The following is a 27,820-nucleotide window of genomic DNA, read 5'->3' as shown; positions in this document are numbered from 1 at the left end:
TGGGCTAAAGGGCCTCTTTCGTGCTGTATGACTGTTGAATAACTGTAATGTGTCTTATTTCTTAGTAGTTAGAACTGCATTGTTCTTATAATTGCCAAAAAGATAATCCGATTTTTCTGAACTCGAACTCTGAATATCACGAAGATAAACATCATTTCCCAATTATTGCTCATTTAGTGGGAAAAATGATTTCAAAACGTCAGTGTTTTATACCTAACTCTTCCGGTCTATTTAACTCCCGTTGCACATCAAAAACTTTATGGATATCTACTGTCAAGATGCTGCTGCCCTTTTCTAACATCACAGAGTCTCTCTGAAATTAAGATGTATAATTTATCGAGTTTCCACAAATAATCGATTTTTAAAGGAGCATCTCACTGAAATCACACAGAGAAGTTATTTTTAAGTAACCAAGATTGCTAAGGTCGGTAGTGATCAAACAGCCAGGCCAATGGTGAATATCCCCATACTTCTATATCATCAGTATGAGTGTGGAGCACGCCTGCCCTTTTTAGAATCTTCCAATTAATATAGTCCTTTGAATTATGAAATATACCCAAAGACTCTTTGGGTTCATCTGATGTACTAATTCATATTCCCACTGAGTCATGGTTCTTACAGAATAGAGTGGCCAGGTTCCTTGGTTTAAAATAAGAAGGGGATTTTTACATTAAGGTTTTCCGCATCAGACATAAGGAATATTTCCTCTTGGTGTAACATTCGGTGGCATCCAATTTGTGTTGCAATGAATATGCAAATAAAAGTGAATCAGAATTGTACCGTTTTATTCTAGCCAGTTGATTTGCACATTTTACTTCTGTTATAATATGAATCTTTCAGTGAATGTGGCTCAATTGCTGATTTTCTTCCGTCCCAAATCAAAGCATCGGCGACGCTTTGTTCCTCTTTGTCCTCCTCGCCCGTGTTCGGTCCTCCAATATCCCAGCATTCCGCGCGGCCCGCCCGGCCCGCAGTGACTGTTCACTTTCCGCACTCCCGTGCGTGGCAACCGAACCTGCTTGCTTTCGGCTTCATTGACGGACATCGACGTCGACCAATCGGAGAGCGGGAAGGTCCGTCCCTTTCTGATGACTGACGAGTCGCGGAGGTTGGGAGGCTGGATTATTAAGTTCGGGTGAGTGGCAGAACGGGGGCCGAAGTGGGGATTGATCATTAAGCCGTGGCGTGGGATTCAGGGGGAAAGAAAGCTGGAAGATTGACCGTGTGGGTGTCTGAGCGATAACTGCACAAAATGGTGAGTCGCCACGGGGGTAAAGGACTTCAAAACGGTAACTACTCGTCCCTGACGTTGGTGAACTGAGCACAGGCCGAATGTGACCTCTCCTCTTACTTTCACTTCATCTACCAAGAGATTATCATTTAATTTATTGTAATAACTTTTATCTATCCTCGGTCAGCGATTGTGACAGGATTATATCATCAGACCTGTTTTATTTTGTGCTTCAGTTTTTTTCTCTATTTATTGTAACTAAAGATCTAAATGCTCCTCTTCACTTGCCCCTCGATTTCCAGTTGGATGACTTTCATTTTTCATAAAAACACATTTCTCAGCCTCCTACTGTTTTCTTGTAAGTGTTTGTGTAAGTTTGGAGATCTCCCTAAACGCAGCATATTCTTCATTCAACGTCTAAATCCACTTTTTTGGGGGGAATATTGTTTATTATTCAATATTGGATAATAAATTCTGACTGAAGCATGTTTAACTATTCATGCCAATTTAGACATTGTCTATCCCTTGAATTCTCCCTTGAATTGTTCAGCAATTCTTCTACAACTGAGAAGAAATGGCTTGTTTAGACCTTCCTTGATACTAATCTTGCTGAAGTTGAATATCTTCTGTTTGTTATATCATGAGAGATCTGGTTTTGCTATCTCTTTGATGTTAACTTTTTTTTCTCCAATGTGAAAGATGCAGAATCGAGTGCATTGATGAGCAGAATATTGAAGTCTATATTTTTTTTCTTGGGTTCTGGTAAATCCAGTGTGTTTGAACAAAACCTCACGAAGGTTCTGTGCAGTAACTTCTCACCACAGTTTTTTTTACTCTTCAGTCTTCTAAAAGCTCTTCGAGACACTGAGTTTGGATGCAGAAAATCTACAGTGGTTTTGGGAGGAAGCTCTATTGCTGATTCTGCGGCTATTTTGGGAATGCTTTGTGCGCAAGCGTGTGCAATTCACCCAGTTAACCATTTTACATTCTCTGCGTCCAATTGATTCCAGGGATGTTGTATTTGGATATTTTTTTTATCTGAGATAAAACTCTTATCTGTTTTTTTTCCAGATCATCATTCATAATTCTGCTAAATTTGATATTCAGAAAAGTTTTTTTTTCTGGTATTCAGAATTTTGTCAGTTTTTCCTTACTTGCTCATTTCTTTTTCCTGCAGTCTCACATGTCATATAACGGTGGAGCTGTCATGGCCATGAGGGGTAAGGATTGTGTGGCAATAGCAGCTGACAGGCGGTTTGGAATTCAGGCACAGATGGTGACGACTGACTTCCAAAAAATCTTTCCAATGGGTGAGAGATTATATATTGGACTGGCTGGCCTTGCTACAGATGTACAGACAGTGTAAGTATGTGGTTCAAATATGGGTAAAGTTGACCTCCAGTGGGGAATAAGATTTTGTTGTCAGAGTGTTCAGTGCAGGTTCCTTCCTTAATAAGGACATGAGTAGTTGTCCAGGTTGGAAAGTTCTAGGTGGTGTTTGGCTAATTTATCAATAGCATTTGAATGTAATGGTTCTAGTCTATCAATCTCCTGCTTATTGCTATCTAGTGAATTTTTCAGGAAGGTAGTGGATGTCTGGAGAGCAGCAACAATCATCAAGGATCCACCCCACCCAACACGCCCTCTGTTCTCTTTGCTACCGTCAGGAAAGTGGTTTTGGCGCCACGAGACTTGCACCACCAGGTTCAGGAACAGCTGCTCCTCCTCTGCCGTCGGACTCCTCAACAAGAAACTCAACCAGGGACTCATTTAAGGACTTACTGTTGCACTTCATTGATTTTTTTTCCCCACTCTCTGTATTGCACACGTTGTTTACATTTCTTTATTTGTTTACATGTATACGTTGAGTACAATTTTTTTACACTACTGATAAATATAAATTCAGCCTGGCCTGCAGGAAAAAGAATCTCAGTGTTGTATGTAATGTTGTGTATATACTCTGATAATAAATCTGAACTTAGAAATTATCCCTAGATATACTGAAGTATGATTAGACTTGTCAATATGCATGCAAAGAATCCTGGGGATACCCAGGAAATCCTTAGCAAAAGATAGTACTTTATAACCGTGGTGGAAGATGGAGAGCTAATTAGGAGCCATGATTTTGTTTCTGAGAGATGTGAGGTCCCCAGCTCTTGTCAGGGGCAGCGTAATGACAGCAGTTATTGTGGCTGTTTCATAGCTTCAATGACCTTTCAATCTTGATCTCCAGTGCTTTCTGCAGAGTTTGTATTTTTCATGCAGGAACTGTTACTCATGGTGCATCTCTCACAGTAGCATGCTGGTACAGTAAAAGTCCAAAAATCTGGACTTCTCACAAACTCTTGCCTGAAATCTGGGCCATCGGAGAATCCGGACTTCTCAAACTCTCTAATGGGTGCATCTGCGCATTGCACAAGCGCCACAGATGTACAGCCTGAGAATCTGGAAAATTAGAAAATTCAGACTGACCCAATTTGAGCAGTCCAGATTTTAGGATTGTTTATGGAATCGCTGTTGCTAACTGGCCAAAGAATCAAAGGGTGAATGGACACAGGAGTTGCAAGTTGCAGTGCTTTTTTTGGGGGTAAATAACAGTGGGAATCCAACCAATGAGATTATTCTGCTGAAAGTCAACATGGACTTGATGGGCTGAATATCCATCTTCTGTGTTGTATTGTTCAAGATAGTTCCCAATATTTGGCCCATGCCATGTTGAGACCAGTGGTTTTCTTGCAGAACCATTGAGGAGAATGATTCTTACTTTCTGTGGAATTTTAGAAAAATGGTGATCTAATTGAAACACAAGATTTTATATCAAGCTTCTTGAGTCCTTGGAAAATGTTTATTGAGGCTGAAGAGTTTGTAACTTGGACTTGTCGAATAGAACAATAGTCTTTTAGGACCAAAAATTATTTCATTTTCTATTTTGTGTTTGATTATATGAATGGAACCATTGCTTGTGAAGTTTCTGTTTTCAGATTTTTCTTAAAAACTGTTTCTAACAATTGTATATTTTTGTTGTGACATTTATTTAGTAACTCTGGAAAAGTAAGAAAGAAGTGTTATTCAACAAAAATTTGATACACATTTGGTGGAGGAATACGAACACTTGCATATTGGGTAGGGTGTAAAAGGGAGAAAGAAAGTTAGAAAAAGGAAGGTGTTTAAGTAGAGAATTCTGCAGCTTGTTGCATGTACAATATGATTATCGAGGCTGATTGTTTAGGGAAGCCTGAAGATGCCACTGTTTTTTGGTTGTTAACCGATGCCAGTGTTCCTAGTCATCTTATCCATTCCCAAACCATTTTGGAGGCCATTTAATAGTTAACCATATTAGTGAATTTGGAGTCACCTGTTATCCATACTTGGGTAAGGACTGTAAATTTCCATCCCTGGAAGATGTGTTTAACATCCAGCAGTTTTATGGTCATCGTTGCTGACACTAGATTTTTTTAAAATTACTTGAATTTGCATTTCCCCAGCTTCTGTGGTAGGATTTGAATGTGTCACTGGGTCAATTGACCAGGCTTCTAGATGGTAATCCAGTTGGTTTCGATTATGCCAACCAAGGAAAGAATATGCTTACAATGGGTGCAGTGCAGTGATAATTTAGAAGACTTGTTCCAGGATTGTGTATTTGCCATGTGAGGCAATATTGAATAGATTTGGTCTGTATTCTTTAGATTTTAAGGCAAAGAAGATCTCTCATCTCATCAAAACATAAAAATTCTTTAAAGTCTTGACAGGATATATGCAGGTAGGATCTTTGCCCTGACTGAGGCATCTAGGATGAAGGGTTATAGTTTCCATAAGAATAGGGTGTTTATGGCTGAGGGGAGGAGAAAAAAATGTGGTGAATCTTTGGAATTTTCTACCTTGAGGGGCTGTGGTGGAACATTCATTGTGTTCATTTAAAGCACAGGTTGATACATTTCTGAACATTGAGGAATTCAAAGGATATGGGGAAAGTGTGAGGAAAATGGTGCTGAAGTAGAAGATCAGTCATGTTATTGAATGTGACTAGACTTGAAGGTGTGGATGGCCTTCTCTGACCCCTTGACAACCTCTGGCTACCTTGTCCATTGCAGAAATATGTTTCTCAGAGCAATATCTCTAGTTATGACTCTGTACCTTTTTTTAGCAGAAGAATCTGAACTTCTTTGTTTTGGAGTTGGGGCCTCATTCCATCTTGACAAGTTCCAGGAATGGAAATGGGATGGCTGCATGGCTTCATTTGCTGCAGCTTTGGACCAGGGCTGGGAGCTGATCAGGAATTTTCCACAAATCTTAACAGTTAGGCTGGCTGAATCATTTATTAGCACAAGGCCTGGTTAGCTCCATTTCCTTCCATAGTAATTCACATTTCATGTTCTGACACCCAAGTGCCACAGTGCTGAATAATGCATTTATGACTTGGAAGAGATTTAGAATCGAAACCTAATATCCAATGTGAGCTGGAGCAGTCCCATCCTCTCAACCTTTCCCCCATTTTGTTTTTCAGTTCACAGCGTCTCAAATTTCGATTGAATCTCTACGAGCTAAAAGAAGGCAGGCAGATCAAACCGAAAACATTTATGAGTATGGTTTCGAATCTCCTTTATGAACGACGGTAGGTTAAATACTAAAACTGTTGTGGTGTATGAATTTTTGCTGTGAGTTTGTCATATTTTGGAAATGTAACATTGCTAATGTGAACAAGTGCAAACTAATTTTTGCAGTTGGAATTTGTCAATATCCCTTTAATAGGACAGTGGTGTATTTGTTCAACTTTAGTGTTAAATACATTCCTGGGGAGTATGGAGGGACCTCTTAAATATGTAAATTTGGTGGAGAATTTTGATAATTACTTGATTGCAACTGAGCAGAAAACAAAGGGTTACAGTCAAACAATAAATGAAAGGTGCAACCATATCACTTCCAAATAGAAAGTAAAATAATCAGCGTACCTGATGAACAGTGTGCACAATCAGCTTATGCAGGAATTGCTCGTTCCAATTAAATGAATAGATTGACTCTCAATTATTTAATTATTTCATCAGTTGCTTTTCAAATGTCACATATTTGCCAAACCAGGCCTTAACTGGGCAGAGCATGTTTATTCTCTAATGTCAGTGCAGCTGACTCCTTTGATGTGCCTGGGGTGTTTCCTTTAATAAGGACATTGTTGTAATTGTAGGCACTACTGTATCAATACCACTATGTTCTTTTGAATAGTTTACTCTTTGATAAACTAGTCTATTGGAATCCTTGAATATTTGCAAAAGCCTTCCCATGCAAAAAAAAGTTTGGAAACTACTGAAGGAAGTTTGAGGGAGATTAATTATGCATATTAATAGATAAAAGGAACCAAAATTGGAATCGGATAAATGGCTGAGTGCCTTGCTAAAAGTGGAGATTTAAAAAAAAATGTTTTTATTCATGGTAGGTCTAATCCTACTGGTGGGCTGTTTTTAAAGGGTGTTGTATTGAGATCTGGACCAAGTAAGGATCCCTCTGCTCTATTACATTCCACAGTGCCCTACCATTTACTATGCAAGTCCTATCCTGGTTTATCCTCCCAAAGTACACCAATTCAACTCTGTTGCCTATTGCCAAGCCAAATTTGGATCCAAGTTTCCAAACATGCCTCGAATCTAATGTTCCCCAACGTTCTGGACTAACCCACTGCACAGAACTTTGTGAAAAGCCTTGCTAAAGTTTCTGAAACCACCCTGTCTTCACTGGATTTCGTAGATGTCTCCTTTTATTAAAAAAAAATTCATATTTCTGGTACAGAATTTCCCATGTACCAAACCATGTTGACTCCGCTTAAGTCCCTGACCATCTAAGTGAACATATCCTGTCCTTTGGAACACTCCCTAGTAATTTCCCTACTATTGCTGTAAGGCTCACCAGCTTTTTGATTCCTGGCTCACCCCTACTGACTTTTGAATAAAGAAATAACAGTAGCTATCCTCCACTCTTCTGGTACGTCACACCTCGCTAAAGCAGATGCAAAAAATCTTTAAAACTAATCTTTTCCTAACATCCTGTGATAGATCCTGAAAAGTCCCAGGGTTTGATCCACCTTAAAATAGGCATACATCTTTAATAGTTCCCCCTCCTTGACACATCCCCATTCCAGAATATTAGCTTTCACCTCCCTAACTCTCTATTCTCCAAATTCTGTTTAACATTAATCAGAAATATTAATTTAGAATTCTTCATGTATCCCCTAGAACCACACATAAATCAATCCTTTGGTCGCTGAAGGTGCTTGTGATGTACGATTTAAAAGGTTTTGGGATTTTCCTTAATTTTGCTTGCTATGGCCATTTCATGTCCTTTTTCTGCCTCCTTAATTTCTCTTCTATATCCCACATGAATCTCAAAGAATGAACTTGATACTAAATGCCTATACCTGTTAAGCACTTCCTTATTTCTGATCAAAACCTCAATTGCCATATTTTTTAAACAATGGTTCCTTATCTTGCCACCTTTTGTTTTTGACCTTTACAGGGATACACTGACTGCTTTGCCTTTGAATTGCCTCCTAGTTATTGGATTTTTTTTCCCTCTGGCAGTTGCTCCCAGTGTACTTTAATCTGATTTTACTGTTGAAGTTGTCCTTTCCTAATTTAAGACCTTGATACTATGACATCCGTGAAACTTACTAAATTATGGTCCGTGTTTCCAAATAGTTCCTCCACAAACTCTTCCACTAATTTCTTGTCCTTGTTTCCTAAGGTAAGGTTGACGAGAGCCCCTTTCCTAGTAGGACACTCCACGTACTGCTTTAAAACCCCCTTCTGAATGAATTCTTCATTTTATCAATCCCTTTGCATGAGAGTCCCAGTTATTGTCAGCACTTTAACCCTTTTTTCCAAACCTACTGTGATTTTTTTTTTTTTTTGTTCTAATTCCAGCTGACTATTGGAAGGCCTGTTCTATAATCTCATTGAAGTGACAGCCCCTTTCTTATTTCTTTGTTTGATCCATATAGGCTCATTGAATGATTGTCCAGGATATCCTCCCTGATCAGCATTTTAACACCCCTTCCCCTTTGCATGCCCCTCTGTCACTTCTGGAATTTATGTGTCTCTGAAACATTGAGCTACAAGTCCTCAACCATAATTCTGTGATTGCAACAATATCACAATCCCCTATGCTCTCAGATCATCCATTTTGCCTTTGATGCTCCTTGAATTAAAGTAAATGCAGTTAAGCTGGCCTGCTTTTTGAAGCTTCCCCACCTATCTCTGTCTGCCCTACCCACTGGATTTGCCTGTTCTGTTTTCTACTTATGATCCGAGTCCCATTGAGCTGCACTATCATTCTGGGTCCCTACCCCTGCTTCACTTTTTTTGCTCCTAAGTAGTATAGGAAAACCTTTCTGAAAGGATATAGCAACCCCCACCTCATCTGGATTAGGCACATCCAGTCTTTATACAGGTCACCCTTGTGCTAGAAGAGGTCCAAAGCTATGCCTCCTGCACTAGCTCCTTCGCTACACTTTTATCTGCCCATTTCTATGCTCAATGGAATGTGGCACAGGGAGTAATCTACCTAATTTCTATTTTAAATATGATGATAAATGTATTTTCTCAGTTACTTGGACAAACTTATTAATGAAAATTCAAGATTATTTTATTGGCATGTCATAAAACAGAAAATATGATATTACACAAAATTTCCTTTAGTCTACCGTAAGGCAGACAAAGCAAATCCATACATCCCTCAAGGTCGCTGCACAGGTTGATCGAATAGTTAAGAAGGCCTATGGAATACTGGGCTTCATTAGTGGGGGATGGAGTTCAAGAGTGGTGAGACTACACAAGGTATTGTGTTCAATTCTGCTCACCTCATTATCAGAAGGATGTAGAAGCTATGTAGAGGGTACAGAGGAGATTTATCTGGTTTTACCTGGATTGGAAAATCAGTCTTATGAGGCAAGGTTAGCAGAGCTGGGACTTTTTCTTTGGAGTGTAGAAGGATGAGAAGAGACTTAATAGAGGTCTACAAGATTATGAGAGCCACAGATAAGGTGGACAGCCAGTGCCTGTTTCCCAGGGCAGGAATAGCAAACACCAGAGGACATCTGTACAAAGTGAAGTTTAGGACTGACATCAGGGGCAAGTTTTTTTTTTAAACACAGTTGTAGGTGCCTGGAATGCCTTGCCAGGGATGGTGGTGGAGGCTGAAACATTAAGGGCACTTAAGAGACTCTTAGACAGGCACATGGATGGAAGTAAAATAGAGGGTTACAGGGTAGGGAGCGTTAAGTACTTTTTTAAGGAATGTATAGGTTGACATAACATCAAGGGCCTGTACTATCCTGTATTGTTCTATGAATACCTCCATCAGTGAACTTTTGTTGAGCACTTGATTGAAATAGAGTGCAATATTGTGAACACAGTTGTTTAACCTTAGCAGTGCTAAATATAGTGCAATTCACAATGGTGCTGGAGAAACTCAGCAGGTCACACAGGCTATAATACTGGCTAAATGTATACACGACTGTGTATGAAAATGTACTGATTACTCATTACTTGCACCTGTATTTTTGGTGCAGAGCTGAGATATGCTGGTAACCAGAGATCGAATTTTCTATCAGTTGGTATTCACCAACTCCTATCACCAGGACCCTTTCGGCTGCAGTACCTCAATGATTTATCAGTGTCCTGGAATGAATAACTCTTAGATCTTGCTGACTTTTTGTGATTGCAGATTTGGTCCATACTACGTTGAACCAGTAATTGCAGGACTTGATCCAAAAACTTATCAACCATTTATCTGCTCGCTTGACTTAATTGGCTGCCCAATGGAGACTGAAGACTTTGTTGTCAGTGGAACATGTTCAGAACAAATGTATGGCATGTGTGAGTCCCTGTGGGAACCAGACATGGTGAGTGCTTCCTGCCCTAGGCCTTTAGCACATGGACCTGTTTATTACCTTGGGTAAATATAAATTATGCTAGTTTCATTCACTCCTTAAAAAGTGCAAAAAGAGATTACTTTTGGTCATCACTCTCTGATCTTCACCTGGTGAACATCTTAAGTAAGCAATATGGATTCAATTCTGAAACGGCAGCATTAAATTATCTAGAGTTGCAGCTGTATTGTTTCCTGTGTTATGTTGTCATTCTTCCTCCCAAAAGGGAGGGACTAATTGAAAGCAAGCCTACTAGATTAAAAGGCCATCCTGTGATAACAGGTGTCTTGAATTTAGTTTTAAAAAAAAATCCAGATAAAGGGCTGAGTTAATGCTTTACAACTGGCAAGACTGTACTTTTGAATCTTGCTCTATCTTATTGTACAATGTAAACTTCTCTGCTTTTTTTAAAAAAAGAAATGATTTGTGTCTAGATATAATTGTATATATGCTGGTTGGTCTTCTGTTCTATACACGCGTCTATTGTTGAGTCTGAATTGTGATTGTAATAGGTCATTCAATGTGCTAACTTTGAACTGTTTCATAGCCACATTCAATGTGTGCACAGCTGCAAGGCCATTGGATATCTATCGGCACTGAAATCCTAGTTAATTTGACCCTGACACCTCCACCCCTTAAAGTCCCTTGCATATAAAAGTGCAGTTTAATACTAGGGTAGTAGCATCGAGTCCACGCTGCTGAAGATCCAGTTGCGCTGGGTGGGTCACGTCTCCAGAATGGAGGACCATCGCCTTCCCAAGATCGTGTTATATGGCGAGCTCTCCACTGGCCACCGTGACAGAGGTGCACCAAAGAAAAGGTACAAGGACTGCCTAAAGAAATCTCTTGGTGCCTGCCACATTGACCACCGCCAGTGGGCTGATATCGCCTCAAACCGTGCATCTTGGCGCCTCACAGTTTGGCGGGCAGCAACCTCCTTTGAAGAAGACCACAGAGCCCACCTCACTGACAAAAGGCAAAGGAGGAAAAACCCAACACCCAACCCCAACCAACCAATTTTCCGCTGCAACCGTGTCTGCCTGTCCCGCATCAGACTTGTCAGCCACAAACGAGCCTGCAGCTGACGTGGACATTTACCCCCTCCATAAATCTTCGTCCGCGAAGCCAAGCCAAAGAAGAAGTAGTTGAACTAACTCTGAGTAGGGATCAGACAGGAACATTTTTGAACTGTGTGGCTCAGCACTAGCCAAAACAGGATCAGGAGACATTGCTGGTTTCTGGTTTGCTGTATCAGGCATTCATTCCAGATAATGAAAAATCACATAAAATCTATCTTTGCTCCCATCTAGAGACATCTCTGATCTGCTTCACTTAAAAGTGCTTGTGACGTCCTGTAGACTCTTTGTTCAGTATGCCTCCACCGCTTCATTGGAGTTCTATTCTGCATGGTGTCCGGTGCCAAGAAATGAAAGGCTGGCTTCCAGGGGGCCGCAAGCTGAGTGGTATTTTTACTGATGATCCCTGGCACCAAGTCAAGAAAGAAAATAGTTCTTCCTCACTTTACCTGGTAGACTACTAAATCTGTGTTTCAATTTCAGGAACCAGAAGATCTGTTTGAAACTATTTCTCAGGCTATGCTGAATGCAGTGGATCGAGATGCTATGTCTGGAATGGGTGTAATTGTGCACATCATGTAAGTGCGGAACACTTTATTCTAACTTGTTAGAGGCCCGTTTCTCCTCCTCACAAACTCCTTGTGTGCTGTTTGAGGATGGTCATAAAATAAGCAGCGAAGCGATCTTAAAGCAGAGAAAGGAAATTTCTGAGGGCTTTAAATTAAATGTTGACATACAGCACAGTTACAGGGCCCTTTTGGCCTATGAGAAAGTGCTGCCCAATTCCACCCGATTGACCAACAACCCAAGTACATTTTGAATGGTGGGAGTCACCATCAGTGTTGCCTGGTGCCCCTTGCAATACGAGAGAAAGAGAAGCAAAGGAGTCCCTTCAGAGTCACTGTGTGTCCGTGGATTCACCTACAGTGGTTCCGCAGCCTCTGCAGCAAAGACTCCTGTTCAATCCATTAATCCATTGCAAACCCGAGCTCCCCATGTTGAGTTTACGCATTTTTTCCGTGACCACGAGTTTCCTCTGTGTGCTCCAATTTCCTCACAATCCTAGGACCAGGATTAATTGGCTGCTTTAACTGCCCTTGGTAAACATGAATGCAAGAATCTTGGGGGGGGGGGGGGGGGGGAAAGACTATAGCACTGTGGGGAGAATAAAATGGGGTTAGTGACAGTTGACAGATAGTGGTTAGCATGCAGAAATGATGTGCAAGCAGCAAAATAAATCTTCCTAAAAGACACAAAAACCCAAAAGGAAAAGTGATAAGGGAGATTAATTTTAAATCCAATGAGTATTTTCAAGTTGTTCAAAATAACAGTAGGCATGTCCGAGAGCCAATACTCAATTTTTTACAATTTATTTGCTAGTGACCATGTTTAGTGGGAGGGGTTAGATCAGTATGGAGTTTTTTCTTTTTTTCTTTTGTTCTTATTTTTTTTACAACTAGAAGAGATTGGTCTATTTAGATAATCTTAATGTTTATCTCCGTGTTAGAATTAGGTGAAATTCTCAAGGATTTTTTAATTAAAAAAAAAATATTATATGACTATGTATTATTGATATGTGACTCATTCTGTATTGCATTGGATAAAAGCAAAATAATTAATATCTAAACTATATACATGTAATGTTTTTCTCTATCAAATTAATAAAAATATTTTAGAAGGAAAACAGTAGACATGGGGATTGGTAACACTTTACAACACAGCAAATTAGTGAGTATATAAAAGACAAATGAATTTAAAAAAAAAAACTTCAGATTCCTCTGTTATCTTTACATGGTCACTGTGATTGAGAATTTATAATCCTGGAAGTGGCCAACATTTGGAATTTGGGTTGTTGTATTCCATTTTCTGACCTGCACCTTTTTTTATTTGCAGTGAAAAGGACAAGATTACCACCAGAACACTAAAGGCTCGCATGGATTAAAGATTGAACTTCTTAAACTTTGCAATACAATTTTTTTTTTAATGTGTAATTTTTCTTTCTCTGTTCTGGGATACTGAATATCCAATGAGAGTCAGTTGATACCAGAAAACTCGAACTGTAGATCTTTCGTTAACTGTTCGGTCACTGAATATTCTGTTTATAAGAGAGGAGTGTAATTTAAAACAATAAATTACCTCTACAAACAAGATGGATTTTAAGCAGAGATTATTTTATATTTTTGTTACCTACAGTGGAAAAATATAAGATAAGGTGTGACTTGTAGAGCAAATGTGGTTTTTGTTAGGGGATGGGAAGGAAAAGAAAGAGGAAAAAGCTGACTGTACACTTATACCAAGCCAGAGTCCTATTATCTACTCTATCCCATCACAGAACCAATCAAAACACTGGACTTTATTTATAATATCATCTGGGATCTAGGGAGATCCCAATGTGCTTTATAGACAGACCAGGAGCTTGTTAAAGGGTGATCAGTAGACTAGGAAATGTGACATTTCTTCAAATGTATCTGAACAGCAGGCTCCTGGAGGCAACATTATGATATGGACCAGATCATCTGTTGGAGTAAATGTCAGTTGAGGATAGATATTGGCCAATGTACCAGAGAGTGGTCAGTACTTTAAAATACAGCCATCTGAGGATTTTTTTTCGACCTAATATCTCATCTCTGTTAGTTAAGGACCTGCAAGCTTGAATCCCTGATGTGGAACTTGAACCTACAACTTTCTGAATCCGAGAAGAGACTGCGATGGACTGGTTTGGGCCATCTTTGATTTATAGTCACTTGGGGTCTTTGTGAAAGGATAGCTGCACTGGTTTCTGGAGTATTTACAGAACAGAAAGCCCCATATCTTGAATTTTGCTTGATCTGTTTTCTTTCTCTGTTCCTATTTTCAAGTGAGCCAAAACTATCTATAATGTAATTGAATGTGCATCTACAGTCCTCCAGGGTAAATAATCCAACAACTCAATGTAGAATTTTTCTATCTCAATCGTATATTGCCAACCTCTTGTAATCTTCACCTTGTGCACTGGTCAGAGAAAACAGCTTCTCAATGACTACGTCAACCCCTCCAAGAGTTTTGATGATCTCACGGAAACATTCATTTTTCAAAACTGTCCAATCTCGAGTGATTACACCAGTGTTCCGGGAGTCAAACTGGTGAGCCTTTTATTGCACTCCCTTTGTCATGTGTAAGACCACCATGTGACAAGAGGGAAAATAGTGACCATATGGCCTCAATGATGCCATCTGTTACAGATGGCAGTTCGAGGTGGTTTGCAACTCCATTCCAGAACTTTCAAAACATTGAATGATTTCACAAGGGAACTCTTCAAACAAGCAGTTTTTTTTAAAAGAATCTTGCTCTAGATTGGACCAGTCACATAAAATAGTAGGGTTTGGGGGAGGTGGTGAGAGAAGGGAAAATAGCAGTAGTTATTTTAATACAGAAAACCTTGTTGAATTTTATCTAAATTATCCCAACAGCTTCAAGTTAGCATTTTTTGCTCCTGTTTCATTGAAATTAAAAAAATCAGAGTGGAAGTTAGTGCAGGAAACTCCTCTAGTTACATCAGCTCTCCATGAATTGGCAGTGAATATTGCTAATATGTTAGTTCATCAAAAACATAAAGACATTAAATTGTAAAGCATGATAACAAAATTGAGAATTGCACTCACCTGCCAAACAGAGAGGATAACATTGCTTTCAGCAACAATAGCTTTAGTATGTTAGGAAGAAATAGAAACACTACCACTAAAAGAGCAATTTTAAATAAGAATATACTCTTTTATTCATGGTCTCGTGCTGTAACGTAAATGTGATTTAAATGTATCATTGAATCGCACAGAAAGAGGCCCTTTTTGGACCACATTGCCCTTGCAGACCATGATCCTTATCTACACTAATCCCATTTGACTGTATCCCACATTTTGCTTAAGTACTGGTTCCAAATGCTTTTTATAATTGTCTGTTTTCAACAGTTCCTTTGCATCTCATTCTAGACACTCACTGTCTTCTGTAGAAAAACTTGCCCCTCCTTTACATTTCTCCCTTTCTAGTTTTAGACTACCCTGCTTTGGGGGGAAAGACTATCTTGTCTATGCCACTCATTTTTTTATAAACCTCTGTAAGGACACCCTTCATCCTCCTACATTCTAGTGAAAATAACCCCAGCCTATCCAATTCATGTAACTACAACCCCTCTGTTCCAGGCAACACCCTGGTGAATCTTTTGCTACCAGTCTAACTATGGTGACAAGAATTCTACATAATTCTCTAAATGTGGATTAATCTGCATTTTACCCAACTGCAACATGATGCCATTTTGTGCTTTCAGATGAATAAGCACCATGCTTGAAGTTGGAGAAACTCAGCTGGCAAAATTTAAAAAAAAATGCTCTGCAATGCTATCCTAAAGTCACTTCATTGAGCCCCTTTCGGACACTTGCTTTGATGGCACTTAGCTGCTTTCTTCATGTCTGTTGCTTTGTTAATATCTGCTGATGCCACTCTGAAGCACCCGAGTACATTTATTTTTCTTAAATTATACATATGGCACTAACAGGCCAATTTGGCCCTATGAGCCCATTTTGCATAATTTACACCCCATTAACCTACACCCCAATATGTTTTTGAAGGGTAGTTTCTCCAGAGCCCCTGGAGAAAACCCATGTAGGCACGGAGAGAACATACAAACTCTTTACAGACAGCACAGGATTCAAACCCTGGTCCGGTCCCGATCGGTGTAAAGGTGTTGTGCTAACTGCTATGCCATTAAATGTCATACAAATATGAATTGATGTCTGTTAACCACAAACTCTGGTTTATAATTGTCATACCCTCTGCTCTGGATTTAATATTTACCCTGCCCTCATTGGACCATGAGTTAGGTTCTTTCCCATGGGTTCTAATTTGGACTCCATCTCACCATTAACAACCTGAATCCATGGCCAGGAGGTTATTTTCAAACTATGATGTGGTCTTGTAGACAGTGCTTTCGATATTAAAAAAAAATACAATTTTGTACTTAAATCACAAAAATGTTGGAGAAATTCAGCATCCATAGGAGGTCATGGGTTTTGGTGATTTTGATTGATAAATATGAAGGCAATTTGTGTGCAATTCTGATCTCCCCATTACAGAAAGGATGTGGAGCCTTTGGATAGTACAGAAGGGATTCACCAGGATGTTGTCGAGAGCAACCATTCTCAACAGGAGCCACAGCACGTTTTAATAAAAGCTGTGTTTTCTTATCACCTCACGTAACAAATTTTTTAAAAATTCTATGTACAGGTAGTAGATAGAAGTATAGAAGAAATCAAAACTTGACTGTTTCAGAGGGAAGAAGGGGGCCCATAAACTTTGAGCAGAGTCCGAAGAGACCATAGCCAAAAACGTTGTGGTGGGGGGGGGGGGGGGGGATGGGGGGGTCACAGACTGAAATCATATTTTTTGCTTTTTATGTAATCTGTAGGAGAGAAGTATGGAAGAAACCACCAGATGCTTCACAGGGAACGGGGCCCATAAACTTTGGTCAGTGTCGTAAGGGGGCCATAGCCAAAACAAAGTTTGAGAATGGCTGCTAGAAGACAAATTTAAAGTGAGATGGGGAAAAAATAAGGTGTGTGGGGTAATTTTCTTTTAAGCAGTGTTAAGTTCTGCTATGTTCTTGAAGTGGTGGAAGCAAATAAGATAGCAGCATTTGAGAGGCTGTTAGACTCATGAATATGCAGGGAGGGAGGGGTGTGCAGAGAGTTTAATTTGGCCAGTGGGCCAGTTCCTGTGCTGTATGTACTGTTCTTTACAACCGGTGATAACAAGCAAGTCTTCTCTGCTGATCCTGACATTACCCAAAATTTCCATTAATGTCATTCCCTATATTTAAAGTCATACAGGTCATCCATACCAGCCAAGATGGCAATCTGGGCTCATCCCATTTGCTTGCATTGGTCCATATCATTCTGAGGCCAACCTATCCACGTATCTGTCCAAAATCATGATTATGGCTTAATTGACTGTCTCAGGCTGTCTGGCTTAGTTTTATACACTTACCAGTGAAGGCACTTGTCGTTCCTCAATCTCTGAAACGAAGTGTAAAGGAATTCTCTGTCCCCTTTTCTGCACCACGAAGAAAATTAATGGAACCGACCGACAACTTGCAAGGAAACTTGTGGCATTTGCTGGAGATTTGTTCCAACAAATAAGAGGAAATGTACATCTACCAAATTGCCACAGTCAAATTGTAACATTTAATGTGGCACCTTTTATACCCTGAGGTTTACCAATAATGAACCTCTTTTGAGACATAGCCATTGTTTTCTGTAGAAAGCATGACATGGAGACTGAGCAAGAAACAAATTTCGGGAGGAACTCGGTGTCATCAGTGGACAGAAATGGAACAGTCAATGTTTTGATAACGAGCTATCGGAAACACGGTCTTTTGTCCGGAGCAGGGGAATCAGTAACCAGAGGATATAGATTTAAGGGGAGTGGGGGTGGGGGTGGGGGGGGAAAGACTTAATAGGAACCTGAGGGGAACATTTTATTTTACACAGAAGGTAGTTAGGTGTATGGAACAAGCTACCAGACAAGGTGGTTGAGGCAGGGACTATTACAATGTTTAAGAAACATTTGGACTGATACATGGATAGGAACAGTGGCTCTCAACCTTTTTTGGTCCACCTGGCTTCCATCCTTGCATGCAATGACTGAGCAATATTTTCAAATCAAAGGCAGCTCTGTAAGAAACATCTTTATCTAATTTAAAGTATTTTATAATATTTTTAAAGACCCATATGGAAACACACTCTGCCCCACCAGTGGGTCATGGTTCATTGGTTCAGAACCATTGGGTTGTATAGACTAGTATGGGTTGACATTTTGATTGGCTCGGGCAAGATGAGCCAAAGGGCCTGTTTCTATGATACAAGGCAGGAAATTTTAAGGCCGAATCGATGTCGTGACTTAATCTCAACATTAAAGATACTGAATAGTGACTTAATTGTCAGGGAACAGGAAGAGTTAAAAATCAAGTGGCTACCTCAGAAAGGGCCTGAAACTGTATTGACCATTGACAAAGACTACAAATGATTACTACTTCAAATTAAATTCTCTAGAATTTAGAACTCAATAAAATGCTGGGAGAAGAGGGGTGATTTTATTGAAATGTACAAGATCCTTTGGGGACATTCAGGATAGAAGTTTAGATGTTTCCATTCATGGGTGAGCCTTCAATAAGGCGATAAAATGGTCTGGGTCTGCAGGTGTACAGACCAGAAGCAAAGTGATGAAAATGGCGGAATCAAAGGAACAACAAGAAAAAGTTTTTTGCCAAACTGAAGAAATGGAAGAAGAGTCATTGACTGTTACTGAAGGAAAAGAAGGTAGGCCTCATGGAGAGACTAGTGATACTACTTTTGATGCTGTTTTTACAATTTTGGAATCTATAGCTCATCAAATGGGTAATATGTCAACACAAATGTCCACTCAGATTGACCATGGATTTATGAATATGACTGAAAAAGTGAATAACATCTGTGAAGAAGTTTCTTCTGTTAAGAAAGATATTTCTGTTGTTAAAGCTGATGTTAATAGATGCTTGAATATGGTGGATACAGTTCAAGACAATTTTAAGAAGATGGAAGGTGCCTTTCAAGTCTATAGAGAACAAGTGGATCATAATAAAGAAAAAGTGGAAGATTCTTTTGTTGGATGGGAAATTCAGAAGAAGGACTTATTGAAGAAAATAGACTCTTTGGAAAATCAAAGCCGTCGAATAATGTTAAAATAGTGGGGATTCCTGAAGGAATTGAGGGTTTGGATCCAATAAAAATTTTTAAAAAGTGGATTCCTGAAGCACTGGGATTGGAATTTTTTTCGAAGGTTTGGAATTAGATAGAGCACATAGGGCTTTAAGAAGTAAACCATATCTGGGTCAACCTCCAAGAGCTGTTTTGATTCGTTGTTTATGGTACCAAGATAGGGAAACTATTTGAGGGTAGCAGTCCAAAATGTACGTAGATATCAATCCCTGTTGATGATACAAGGAAATAAGTTTTTAAAAAATCCAGATTTAAGTCAATAAATTATTAAAAGGCGTAAAGAATTTAACTCTGCTAAAGAAGTGCTTTGGAGAAAGGGTTATAAATTTTCTTTTAGATACCCTGCAGTTTTGAAGATCTTTTATGGTAATTTCCAAATAACAGTTTTTTGAGAGTGATCACGATGCTTTAATTTTTGCTAATTCTTTGCCAGACAGGGCGACTGAAAGGCATTCTTCACCTAAGAGGAAGGCATCTGATAAGAAGAAGGGAAATGGGAACGGGAAAACAAATATATCAAAGAGCTTAATTGATATTGATGATCCGGAACAAGCCTTGGGATTGAATTCATTGGGGTGATTTAGACTCATAATTTTATTTGCGGTTGGTGGGGTGGGGGGGGTGGGGGGGATGGATGTCGCTGAAGCTTTTGGAAGTCATCCACCACCTGTGGGAGGGATTTTATTTCTTTCCACACCCAATTAAGTGGGGAGTTACTACTTTTGTAGTTCCATTTTCTAAAAAAAATACCTTTTTATTAGTGTAAATTTTACTTTGTTTAGAGAGGGGTTTAGTGATTGTTTAATTTAGATTATTTAGCAAGGGGAGCTTCAAATTTTTTTTTATTGGAGAGGGGGTTTTTGTGAATAGAAGGAATAGAAAGAGGGTTTTTAAAATTTTTTTATTTTATTTTGTAACAATGTCTAATTTGAACTTTGCAACATTTAATGTGCAGGGTTTAAATAACCCGATTAAACGAAAACGTGGTTTAGCCTAATTAAAAAGATGAAAGTTGATATTGCTTTTTTGCAGGAAATTCATTTAACTGAAAGAGAACATTTGAAATTGAAGAGGGATTGAGTCGGTCATGTAATTTCATCTTCTTTTAATTCAAAAGAGGAGTGGCAATTCTGATTCATAAGAAAATACCATTCGAACTTGAATCTTTGGTGGAATCAGCTGGCTGAATTTTAATTGTAAACTCTTTGCTGAATCATGGTCTTTGTTGAATGTGTATGCACCTAATGTCGATGATGAACAATTTATGTCTGAAGCTTTTTTAACTTTAAGTCAAGCTAAAGAAGATATTTTGATTGGGGGAGATTTTAATTGTGTATTAGACCCACTATTAGATAAATCTCCGAAAATCGTGAAAAACATCAAAAGCAGCGGTCCAATTGGTTTCTTTGATGAAAGACCTAAATTTGATAGAGGTTTGGAGAAGGTTAAACCCTACTGAGAAAGATTTTTCATTTTATTCCTTGCGCCATGATTCATTTTCAAGGATTGACTTTTTTTTGGTAGCAGCACATTTGCAATCATGTTTTATTCAAGCTGAATATAAGAGTAGAATAATTTCTGATCATTCATTGCTACTCATTTCTTGAAAGTTATTTAATCAACCATTTGGTGGAAGTTTAATGTAATGTTATTGAAAAAAACAGAATTTGTAAAATTTATTAAGGATGAAATTGTTTATTTTTTTGATTTGAATAGGAATACAGTTCAGAGTAATTTTACTGTATGGGATGCTTTGAAGGTGTTTTTACGTGGTCAAATTATTAGCTGTGCATCAAAGGAAAAGAAGAAATTCTTGGCAGAGACTCGGTCATTGGAAAAACAGATAGCTGATTTGGAAAAAGAATTTCAGAGGAATTGTACGGAGGATAATAAGGCAGTTTTGACTAAATTTAAGTTACGGTATAATACACTACAAACATATCAATTTGAATGTTTGATTCAAAGATTTAAGCAATGTTATTATGAGTTAGGGGACAGAATCCATAAAGTTTTGGCCTGGCAATTGAAAACAGAATAAGCATCAAGAACTATTAATGCTGTGAGGAAAGATGATTCGGTTACTTTTAAACCTCAGGAAATCAATGACCAATTTTTATCATTTTATCAGAAATTATATGCTTCTGAGGGAGTTCGAGAAGATGGTTCCATTGAATCTTTTTTGTCAGAATTAAATTTGCCAATATTAGGGGAAGATGATATGAGGAAACTGGATTCTCCTTTTACAGATTTAGAAATAAATTCAACGAATGCCTAATGGGAAATCTCCAGGAGATGATGGGTTCACTATTGAATTTTATAAAGTTTTTTATGATGATCTGTCCTCTTTATTTATGGACGTTCTTCATCAGGTAACCCAAGAACCAGCCTTACCGGATTCGTGCTTAAGTGCAATAATAAGTTATACCAAAAAATGATAGAGACCCTTTCAAAGTAGCTTCATATCGGCCAATTTCTTTATTGAATGTGGATTATAAAATAATAGCAAAATTACTGGCCAATAGACTTGCTAAGTATTTACCACAATTGGTACATGCTGATCAGGCTGTTTTTATTAAAAATAGGTATGCTTCTGATAATATTCTTAGAGTGATTTCACTGATCAATGCTTCACGACAGCAACCTGACCTACCAATGGTAGTTGCATTAGATGCTGAAAAACGTTTGATAGGGTTGAATGGGATTTTTTATTTAAAGTGTTGGAGAAATATAAGTTTGGACCTTTTTTATTGGTTGGGTGAAGGCATTATACAATAATCCTGTAGCTAAGGTGGCAACAAATGGTCAAACTTCTTCTTTCTTTAAATTATCGCATTCAACTCATCAAGGTTGTCCTCTGTCACCAGCTCTATTTGCGTTGGTCATCGAACCGTTAGCTCAGGCTATTAGACAGAATGAGAATATTAGAGGTAAAAAGATAGTAGATGATGAATATAAGATTAATCTATTTGCGGATGATGTTCTGATATATTTAACTAATCCGGAACGATCTTTAATTTACTTGCAAGAATGTTTAGAACAATATGGCAAATTATCAGGATACAAAGTGAACTGGGATAAAAGTGAAATATTACCAATTTCTGAGGGAAATTATGACCAGTGTAGACAAATTACTAAACTCCATTGGACCGATTAAAATTAAGTATTTAAGGATAATGATTGATGTATATATTCAATCATCGTATAATTTAAATTGTGTACCGTTAATGAGAAAGATTAAAGCAGATTTGATTAAATGGAAGGATTTACCTTTCTCATTAATAGGTCGAGTAAACTGTATTAAGATTAATATCTTTCCACGAATTCCGTATCTTTTCCAGTCGATTCCTTGTTTTCTTTCAAAATTTTTTTTTCAAGACTTAAATAAAGTAGTTCAAGAATTTCTATGGAAGGGAAAACTAACAAGAGTAGTGATGCATGAATTGACTTGGAAATACGCTTTGGGAGGTTTGCAATCGCCCCATTTTCAAAATTATTATGAGGCAGCTCAATTAAGATTTATTAATCGTATGTCAGATGTTTCGTGTCCCCCAAGTTGGACCAGGGTAGAATTAGCTGGTATACTGGAACCTTGTCCACATCAATTCTGTTTTATTACAAAGATAGAATGTACTGGTTTTGAAACACTTATTAGGGATTTGGACCAAAAAGAATTTAATAGGTAAAAGGTAAAATATCGGTTCAGGCCCCAATATATCAAAATAAATTAATCCTTTACATGGAATAATAGATTTTTAGGAAATTGGCAGATCAAAGAAATAAAGTTATTGCAGGATTGTTTTGAAGAGGGTAAATTTTTATCATTTAATCAACTTAGAGAGAAATTTGGGATTTCAGGGAATTCTTTGTTTGTTTATTAGACCATTAGTGAACGATAATTTTGGAAGAGAAATGAAAATTCCCAAGTTAACGAAATTTGAGTTTATTGTTTTTCATTTTACAGATCAGGGTTTTATTTCAGAGATGTATGTGTTGTTACAAGATACTATGGATAAATTTAGATAAATCCAGGATTAAATGGAAAATGATTTAATTTGTGATATCGATCAGGCCGACTGGGAGATGATGTTTTGAGGGTGTGAATAAATTGTTTAATGTAAGATACAGTATGATCAATTATAATTTTTTGCATCAATTATATTTAACCCCTGAGAAATTGAGAAAATATGGATTTAGTAATTCAGAGTTATGTTTTAGATGTGGATCATGTGTTGGAACATTTTTACATTCTGTTTGGCTTTGTGACAAAGTTCAATCATTTTGGTATAAAATTAGGGAATTTCTTCAAAATTTGTTTAAAATTCAAGTTTTATTAGATCCCAAAAATTTTTTGTTGGGTTATATTGTTCCATTTATGGACTTGGGGTTAGATAAGTTTCAGACAGCATTTTTGCGTTTAGCATTGGCTGTAGTGCGTAAATGTGTTGCGACTTTTTGGAAAGACGAAGTTGAGATAAATGTAAATTGTTAGCACGAGTTGAGAGTCTGTATTTATATAGAAAAAATAACATATAATCTGCGTGATAATTATGATTTTTTTGTTAAGATGTGGTTGCCCTATTTGAAATGTATAAATTTAATAATATCTTAAACTGAGGTATGTATTTTCTTTAATGCTTCCCTTGTGGGGTCTGTTGAGGGTGGGGGATAGTTGTAGTTCTAATTTTTATATTATGGATTTTGTAAAAGTTTTTTGCAAAATATTAAATAAAGTTTAAAAAAAAAACAAGGCGATAAAAGTGACAAGGTCAGGGGTGGTCATTTAAAACTGAGGTGAATAGGAACTTCGCAGAGTATGTGGAGACTGGAATTCTCCACGTGAAAGGGTTGTGGATCCTGGATAACTGGGGCTATTTAAAGAGGAAGTAGAAACATTTTTGAAAGATCCGTGATCTGAGGATCATGAGGAATTAGCAAAAGAGGAGGTGAGGCCTGGTACGGGTCAGCTATGATCATAATGGATGGTGGGATAGGACAAGGACTGAGTGGCCTACTATTAATCCTGTTGGCTATGTAAGGAGGAGGGAGGGATTGGAGTCTGAGTGAAGGTTTTCTTGTGAATGTCTGCCCTAAAAGGAGCAAGAGATTTATTTTTCAAAATAAAGAGCACAGTTAATAACACTGAGGATCATTCTCTTTAATTTTGCATCACTGATTTTCAGAAGTTAACAGCAATGTCTCTGCATTGATGGTGGAACACTGTACAAGCCTGGTCAGAACATAGCTTCCTCCAAAAATCATGTAGAGCATTGCTTCTTAGGAGAAAACTAGCAGTGATATGGCCAGCCAGCCATGGGCTGAACACAGAAACAACTGGACTGCTATACAACCAAAATCAATTCACACGGGGGTCAAGATTATACACTGAGGAGTTATGCATTCATCTGAAACTCTGTGTAACAGAAGTGGAACAGGAAAGCATTTGGGACACTGAACTTCCATCCTTCGATCAGACGTGCATGTATCCTGATGTAACTGAATTTAGGCAGTAGTTTTAATGTTCCTTTTATCATCTTTTACAATTATTTTGAGCTAGCTACAATTGCACTAGAATCTCTATTACAACATACACAGTGCAAGAATTGTACAATTTCTTTTCCAGCAATACAATTAGGATGTCAGAAGGTGCGACGCAAATTTGTTTTCCTGTAATCATTACACCTCTAACACCCATTGTCTACTGTTCCCAATTATAAAATTGTCTGAGCTCTTAGTAAAATGGCCACCATCCTTTTAGCAAGGAAAGTTTTGTATTAAAAAGTCCATATAAAGTAATGGGTTAGCGACGGTTCAAACATTAAGGTAGGCGCAAACATTATTGTGTCGTCTCTTCATTGGCTTTGGACATACAATGGTCAATTAGTCACCACCAACTGTCGAGTAAGTGCACCTCCTCCATTAATATCGGTTATGTTACACACAATTAACAGCATACACAAAATTCTGTTATAGGTTAAAGTGCCAATCAAATCCTTCTATGATTTCTGCAAACTACAGGTAAGTGGTTTAAATTTGATTCCTGTTGTCGTATCCAGAACATCTTTGCTAAAGCAGCAAAATAATGCTGCAGTATCTTTTTTAATATTTCTGACTCCTTGAGCATTCTATCACCAACCAATTAGGTAGTTTTTTTTTTACAAAATACTACCAAACAACATTATCGTAATTACCCTTTTGTTACATTAGAGTCAACAGCAAAGTCTATACTTTGTCAAAAGAATCTTGATTCTTTTTTAAAAGGTCCTTACAAAGGAGTTAGCTTTTTTCCAAAAATCACTCTTTTACTTACGTCTATTGACCTAGAAGACAGAATGACACATTGTCCACAAAAAAAATAGCTTGAAGCACAATTACAGACGGTACTCTCTTGAAAAGTAGTCCACATCAAACACCAGCCCTTTTGCCAAGTAACAAAAAAAGTAAACGTATAGAATATATTAGAGATGCTGCAGATCCAATCGATTTACCCAGATCACATGTGATTCTCTGGGACATTCACAGACTCCATAATTGGATGCAATCTTGGGTAACCAGGATTTGCGCCATCCCATTGTACATTATACTGCTTTTCAGTAAACATTCCCCCTTCCCTTCCTCACGTGCCCCCTCCCAACCCATCCCTAAAAGAAACAGTGGTTTATTTATATAGTTGCGTTGGTTTATTGATAGTTGCTAAAAAGTCTGATTTTCTTTCCCGCGATTAGACAACATGGTAACTTAAGGACACGTAAAAAATATTATGGCACAGATCAAGAGCGGCAGAGCCAGGGGTGGGTTGAGTGGAGCCACAGAGAGCTGCGCACAAATTAAACCGTGCCTTCGTTCGGTTAGGACAGTCTTCCAAAAGAGAAAGTAATTCTTGCCATGGTCAAAGTGCCCCGTTGTTCTTCTCCGTGTGCGAGCGCCCACCTTATGGTGTTAAGGACGTGTAGAACGTCACATTGTGGATTATGGCGTGCCACTGAAGTTAATGCCAGTAAAGACACACTCAGAATGCATGGCAGGGAAAACTTCAAGAGTAATGCAAAATTCAAGGCAAAGCAGGTTTGCCATGAAGTGTGTGTGGTTTTTTTTTTGTTTTTCATTTGTTTCCAAAGGATGCAATTTTGAGGTTAGTCTCTGCACATTAAATGCTGCACGCACCACTACGGTATCCTCAGCTTTCAGTCCCACGTTGCTGCATTTGCTACTTAGTAGTCTCTTGAAGTGCGTGTTGTGTGCGCTGCATGGCACTATGTGATTATATTGGACATAAATTCTAAGAAACGCTTTGAGTACTGTTCGGGGTTAACTGTTGAGATCTCGGCACCAGCCTGCAATGCACAAAAAAAATGCATTATTCTAATGGAAAACTGTGCTCAGATACCATTAACTGTTCAAAGGCCAAGCAAAGAAGCAGAACATTAAAATGGTTACCATCTGTTTTTGATTAACCCTAACAAATAAATTAGTCAGGCTGGTTTAGCTATCCACCATTATAAACACAAAATAATTTATCTCCCAATAACAACTACATCCATCCACAAGCCAGTGTTTTCCTGCAGCTGATTTAATGTTAAAAACTAGAGGGGTAGAGAAAGAATGTTGGAGACGGATCTTAAGTGCGGTGATACCGCCAATATAAGAACTTGACTTGCTCAGGGTTGGGATGAATGGGTGGATACCCAATGATCCGCATGTACCTAGTGGGGCAAATGACCTGTTTCTGTGCTCGATGACTCTGTGTAGAACTTCTCCAACCTTCATTGGCTCACCGAAGCTCTTCCCTCTTGAGGAGAAGGCTTAAGAACATGTGCACTAACAGACTTGAAGAGAAGTTTCTTCCTCAACACCATCAGGCTCCTGGATGAACCCCACAACAGTGTCACTATGCTGCCCTTACTTGCTGCTAATGGATCTCCCATTTCATTACAAAATCCTATCTTCTCTAGGTTGGGCTCTTTCCATTGCTGAATGAATGTTCCGAGATAATCTGTTAATCTGCTCACAGAAGACTGCGCACACCTCCAAACCTACCAGTAAGTGATCTACTTACCCCGTGTTTCACTGTTTTGGCAGCATGGGCAGCTTTCTTCTTTGCATCATAATGAGTTAAAATGTCAATTATTGCCATAAAGAAAACTTCCTTCCTTGGTGCATCTGGAAAATTAGCCAGTATTACTGACATTAGAGAACAAGACTATTACAATACAGTAATGATGCAAGCACGAGAGAACGAGATTTTTTTGTGTAGTTGTGGCCACAGTAACTGCTTACTTACATCGACACACTGCCTGTACATGTCCCTGGTGAGAGTGGGAGATAGAACAGAGCAGGCCAGGGTGCTGCTTGGCTTTTCACGCACACCATCTAATTAGATAACCATGATCTTTGTGTCAACGGTGAAAGACAAGAGGATTACTAGTCGTCACCATGGCAATAGTGACTACCTAATTAACAATTACATCAAGGCATGAAATTGATAGAAGTGTGCGTTCCAAGTCGACAAGCCCCTGGCTTTTGTGAGATTTAAGGTTCCTGATACTGTCTCCTAATTTAATAACCACATATTGCAATCTGTCCTGATTATACAATGGCAAAATAAATTGCAGACAGCACCCCTCTGGAATATCGGAATGATAATGATGGTAAATTTGTAGATACGTTAAAAAAAATTATATGATCAACTACAATCAAGAAGGTGGTGTGGTTCGAGCGACACTATTATGGTGACAGTGACCTAGATTCAAATCCTGCGCTGTTTATTTTAATATTTAAATTTTCCATCCATTGGCTCCCAGGTGCCTGGGTAAAGGAT

General features: G+C 38.4%; 2 protein-coding genes and 1 long non-coding RNA gene across 11 annotated transcripts in view; 2 read left to right on the top strand and 1 right to left on the bottom strand.

Annotated features, from left to right (window-relative positions):
• Nucleotides 1–1,064: 1,064 nt before the first annotated feature.
• On the top strand, nt 1,065–13,369 carry psmb3 (proteasome 20S subunit beta 3). Of its 4 annotated transcripts, none has more exons than XM_069906988.1 (6): nt 1,065–1,135; nt 2,409–2,593; nt 5,736–5,843; nt 9,941–10,118; nt 11,705–11,799; nt 13,115–13,369. In XM_069906988.1, exons 2-6 carry the CDS (start codon nt 2,415–2,417, stop codon nt 13,161–13,163), a joined length of 609 nt encoding a protein of 202 aa, XP_069763089.1. In that variant the 5' UTR covers nt 1,065–1,135; nt 2,409–2,414; the 3' UTR covers nt 13,164–13,369. The 4 variants fall into 4 exon arrangements, with proteins under 4 accessions (XP_069763089.1, XP_069763088.1, XP_069763090.1 ...); XM_069906987.1 differs by lacking the exon at nt 1,065–1,135 and adding an exon at nt 1,142–1,255; XM_069906989.1 differs by lacking the exon at nt 1,065–1,135 and adding an exon at nt 1,142–1,289.
• A 3,267-nt stretch (nt 13,370–16,636) lies between these two features.
• On the top strand, nt 16,637–24,325 carry LOC138747607 (uncharacterized). Of its 2 annotated transcripts, XR_011347575.1 has the most exons (3): nt 16,637–16,805; nt 19,439–19,580; nt 20,038–24,325. It is a non-coding gene; the product is annotated as an uncharacterized lncRNA (long non-coding RNA). The 2 variants fall into 2 exon arrangements; XR_011347574.1 differs by lacking the exon at nt 16,637–16,805 and having other exon boundaries at nt 17,730–19,580.
• Nucleotides 24,146–27,820, bottom strand: part of LOC138747605 (phosphatidylinositol 5-phosphate 4-kinase type-2 beta) — a 105,608-nt gene continuing 101,933 nt past the window's right edge. For 3 of the 5 annotated variants that reach the window (XM_069906979.1, XM_069906981.1, XM_069906983.1), the window contains 2 exons: nt 27,059–27,183; nt 24,146–26,336 (listed from right to left, as the gene is read on the bottom strand). In XM_069906979.1, coding sequence (XP_069763080.1) covers nt 26,256–26,336; nt 27,059–27,183 — 206 coding nt within the window. In that variant the 3' untranslated portion in view covers nt 24,146–26,255. The remainder of the gene's footprint in view (nt 26,337–27,058; nt 27,184–27,820) is intronic. The other 2 variants (XM_069906980.1, XM_069906982.1) reach the window with 1 other exon arrangement.

Source organism: Narcine bancroftii, chromosome 12, assembly GCF_036971445.1.
Source record: "Narcine bancroftii isolate sNarBan1 chromosome 12, sNarBan1.hap1, whole genome shotgun sequence".
NCBI classification, from domain to species: domain Eukaryota; kingdom Metazoa; phylum Chordata; class Chondrichthyes; order Torpediniformes; family Narcinidae; genus Narcine; species Narcine bancroftii.
Note: the sequence above shows the minus strand (reverse complement) of the source record. Positions and strands in the feature narration are given on the sequence as shown.

Excerpts from the sequence above, each read along its gene's own strand:
- psmb3 (XM_069906987.1), top strand. Across the intron at positions 2,594-5,735 it reads GCTACAGATGTACAGACAGT|TTCACAGCGTCTCAAATTTC; the intron begins GTAAGTATGTGG and ends TTTGTTTTTCAG. Across the intron at positions 5,844-9,940 it reads AATCTCCTTTATGAACGACG|ATTTGGTCCATACTACGTTG; the intron begins GTAGGTTAAATA and ends TTGTGATTGCAG.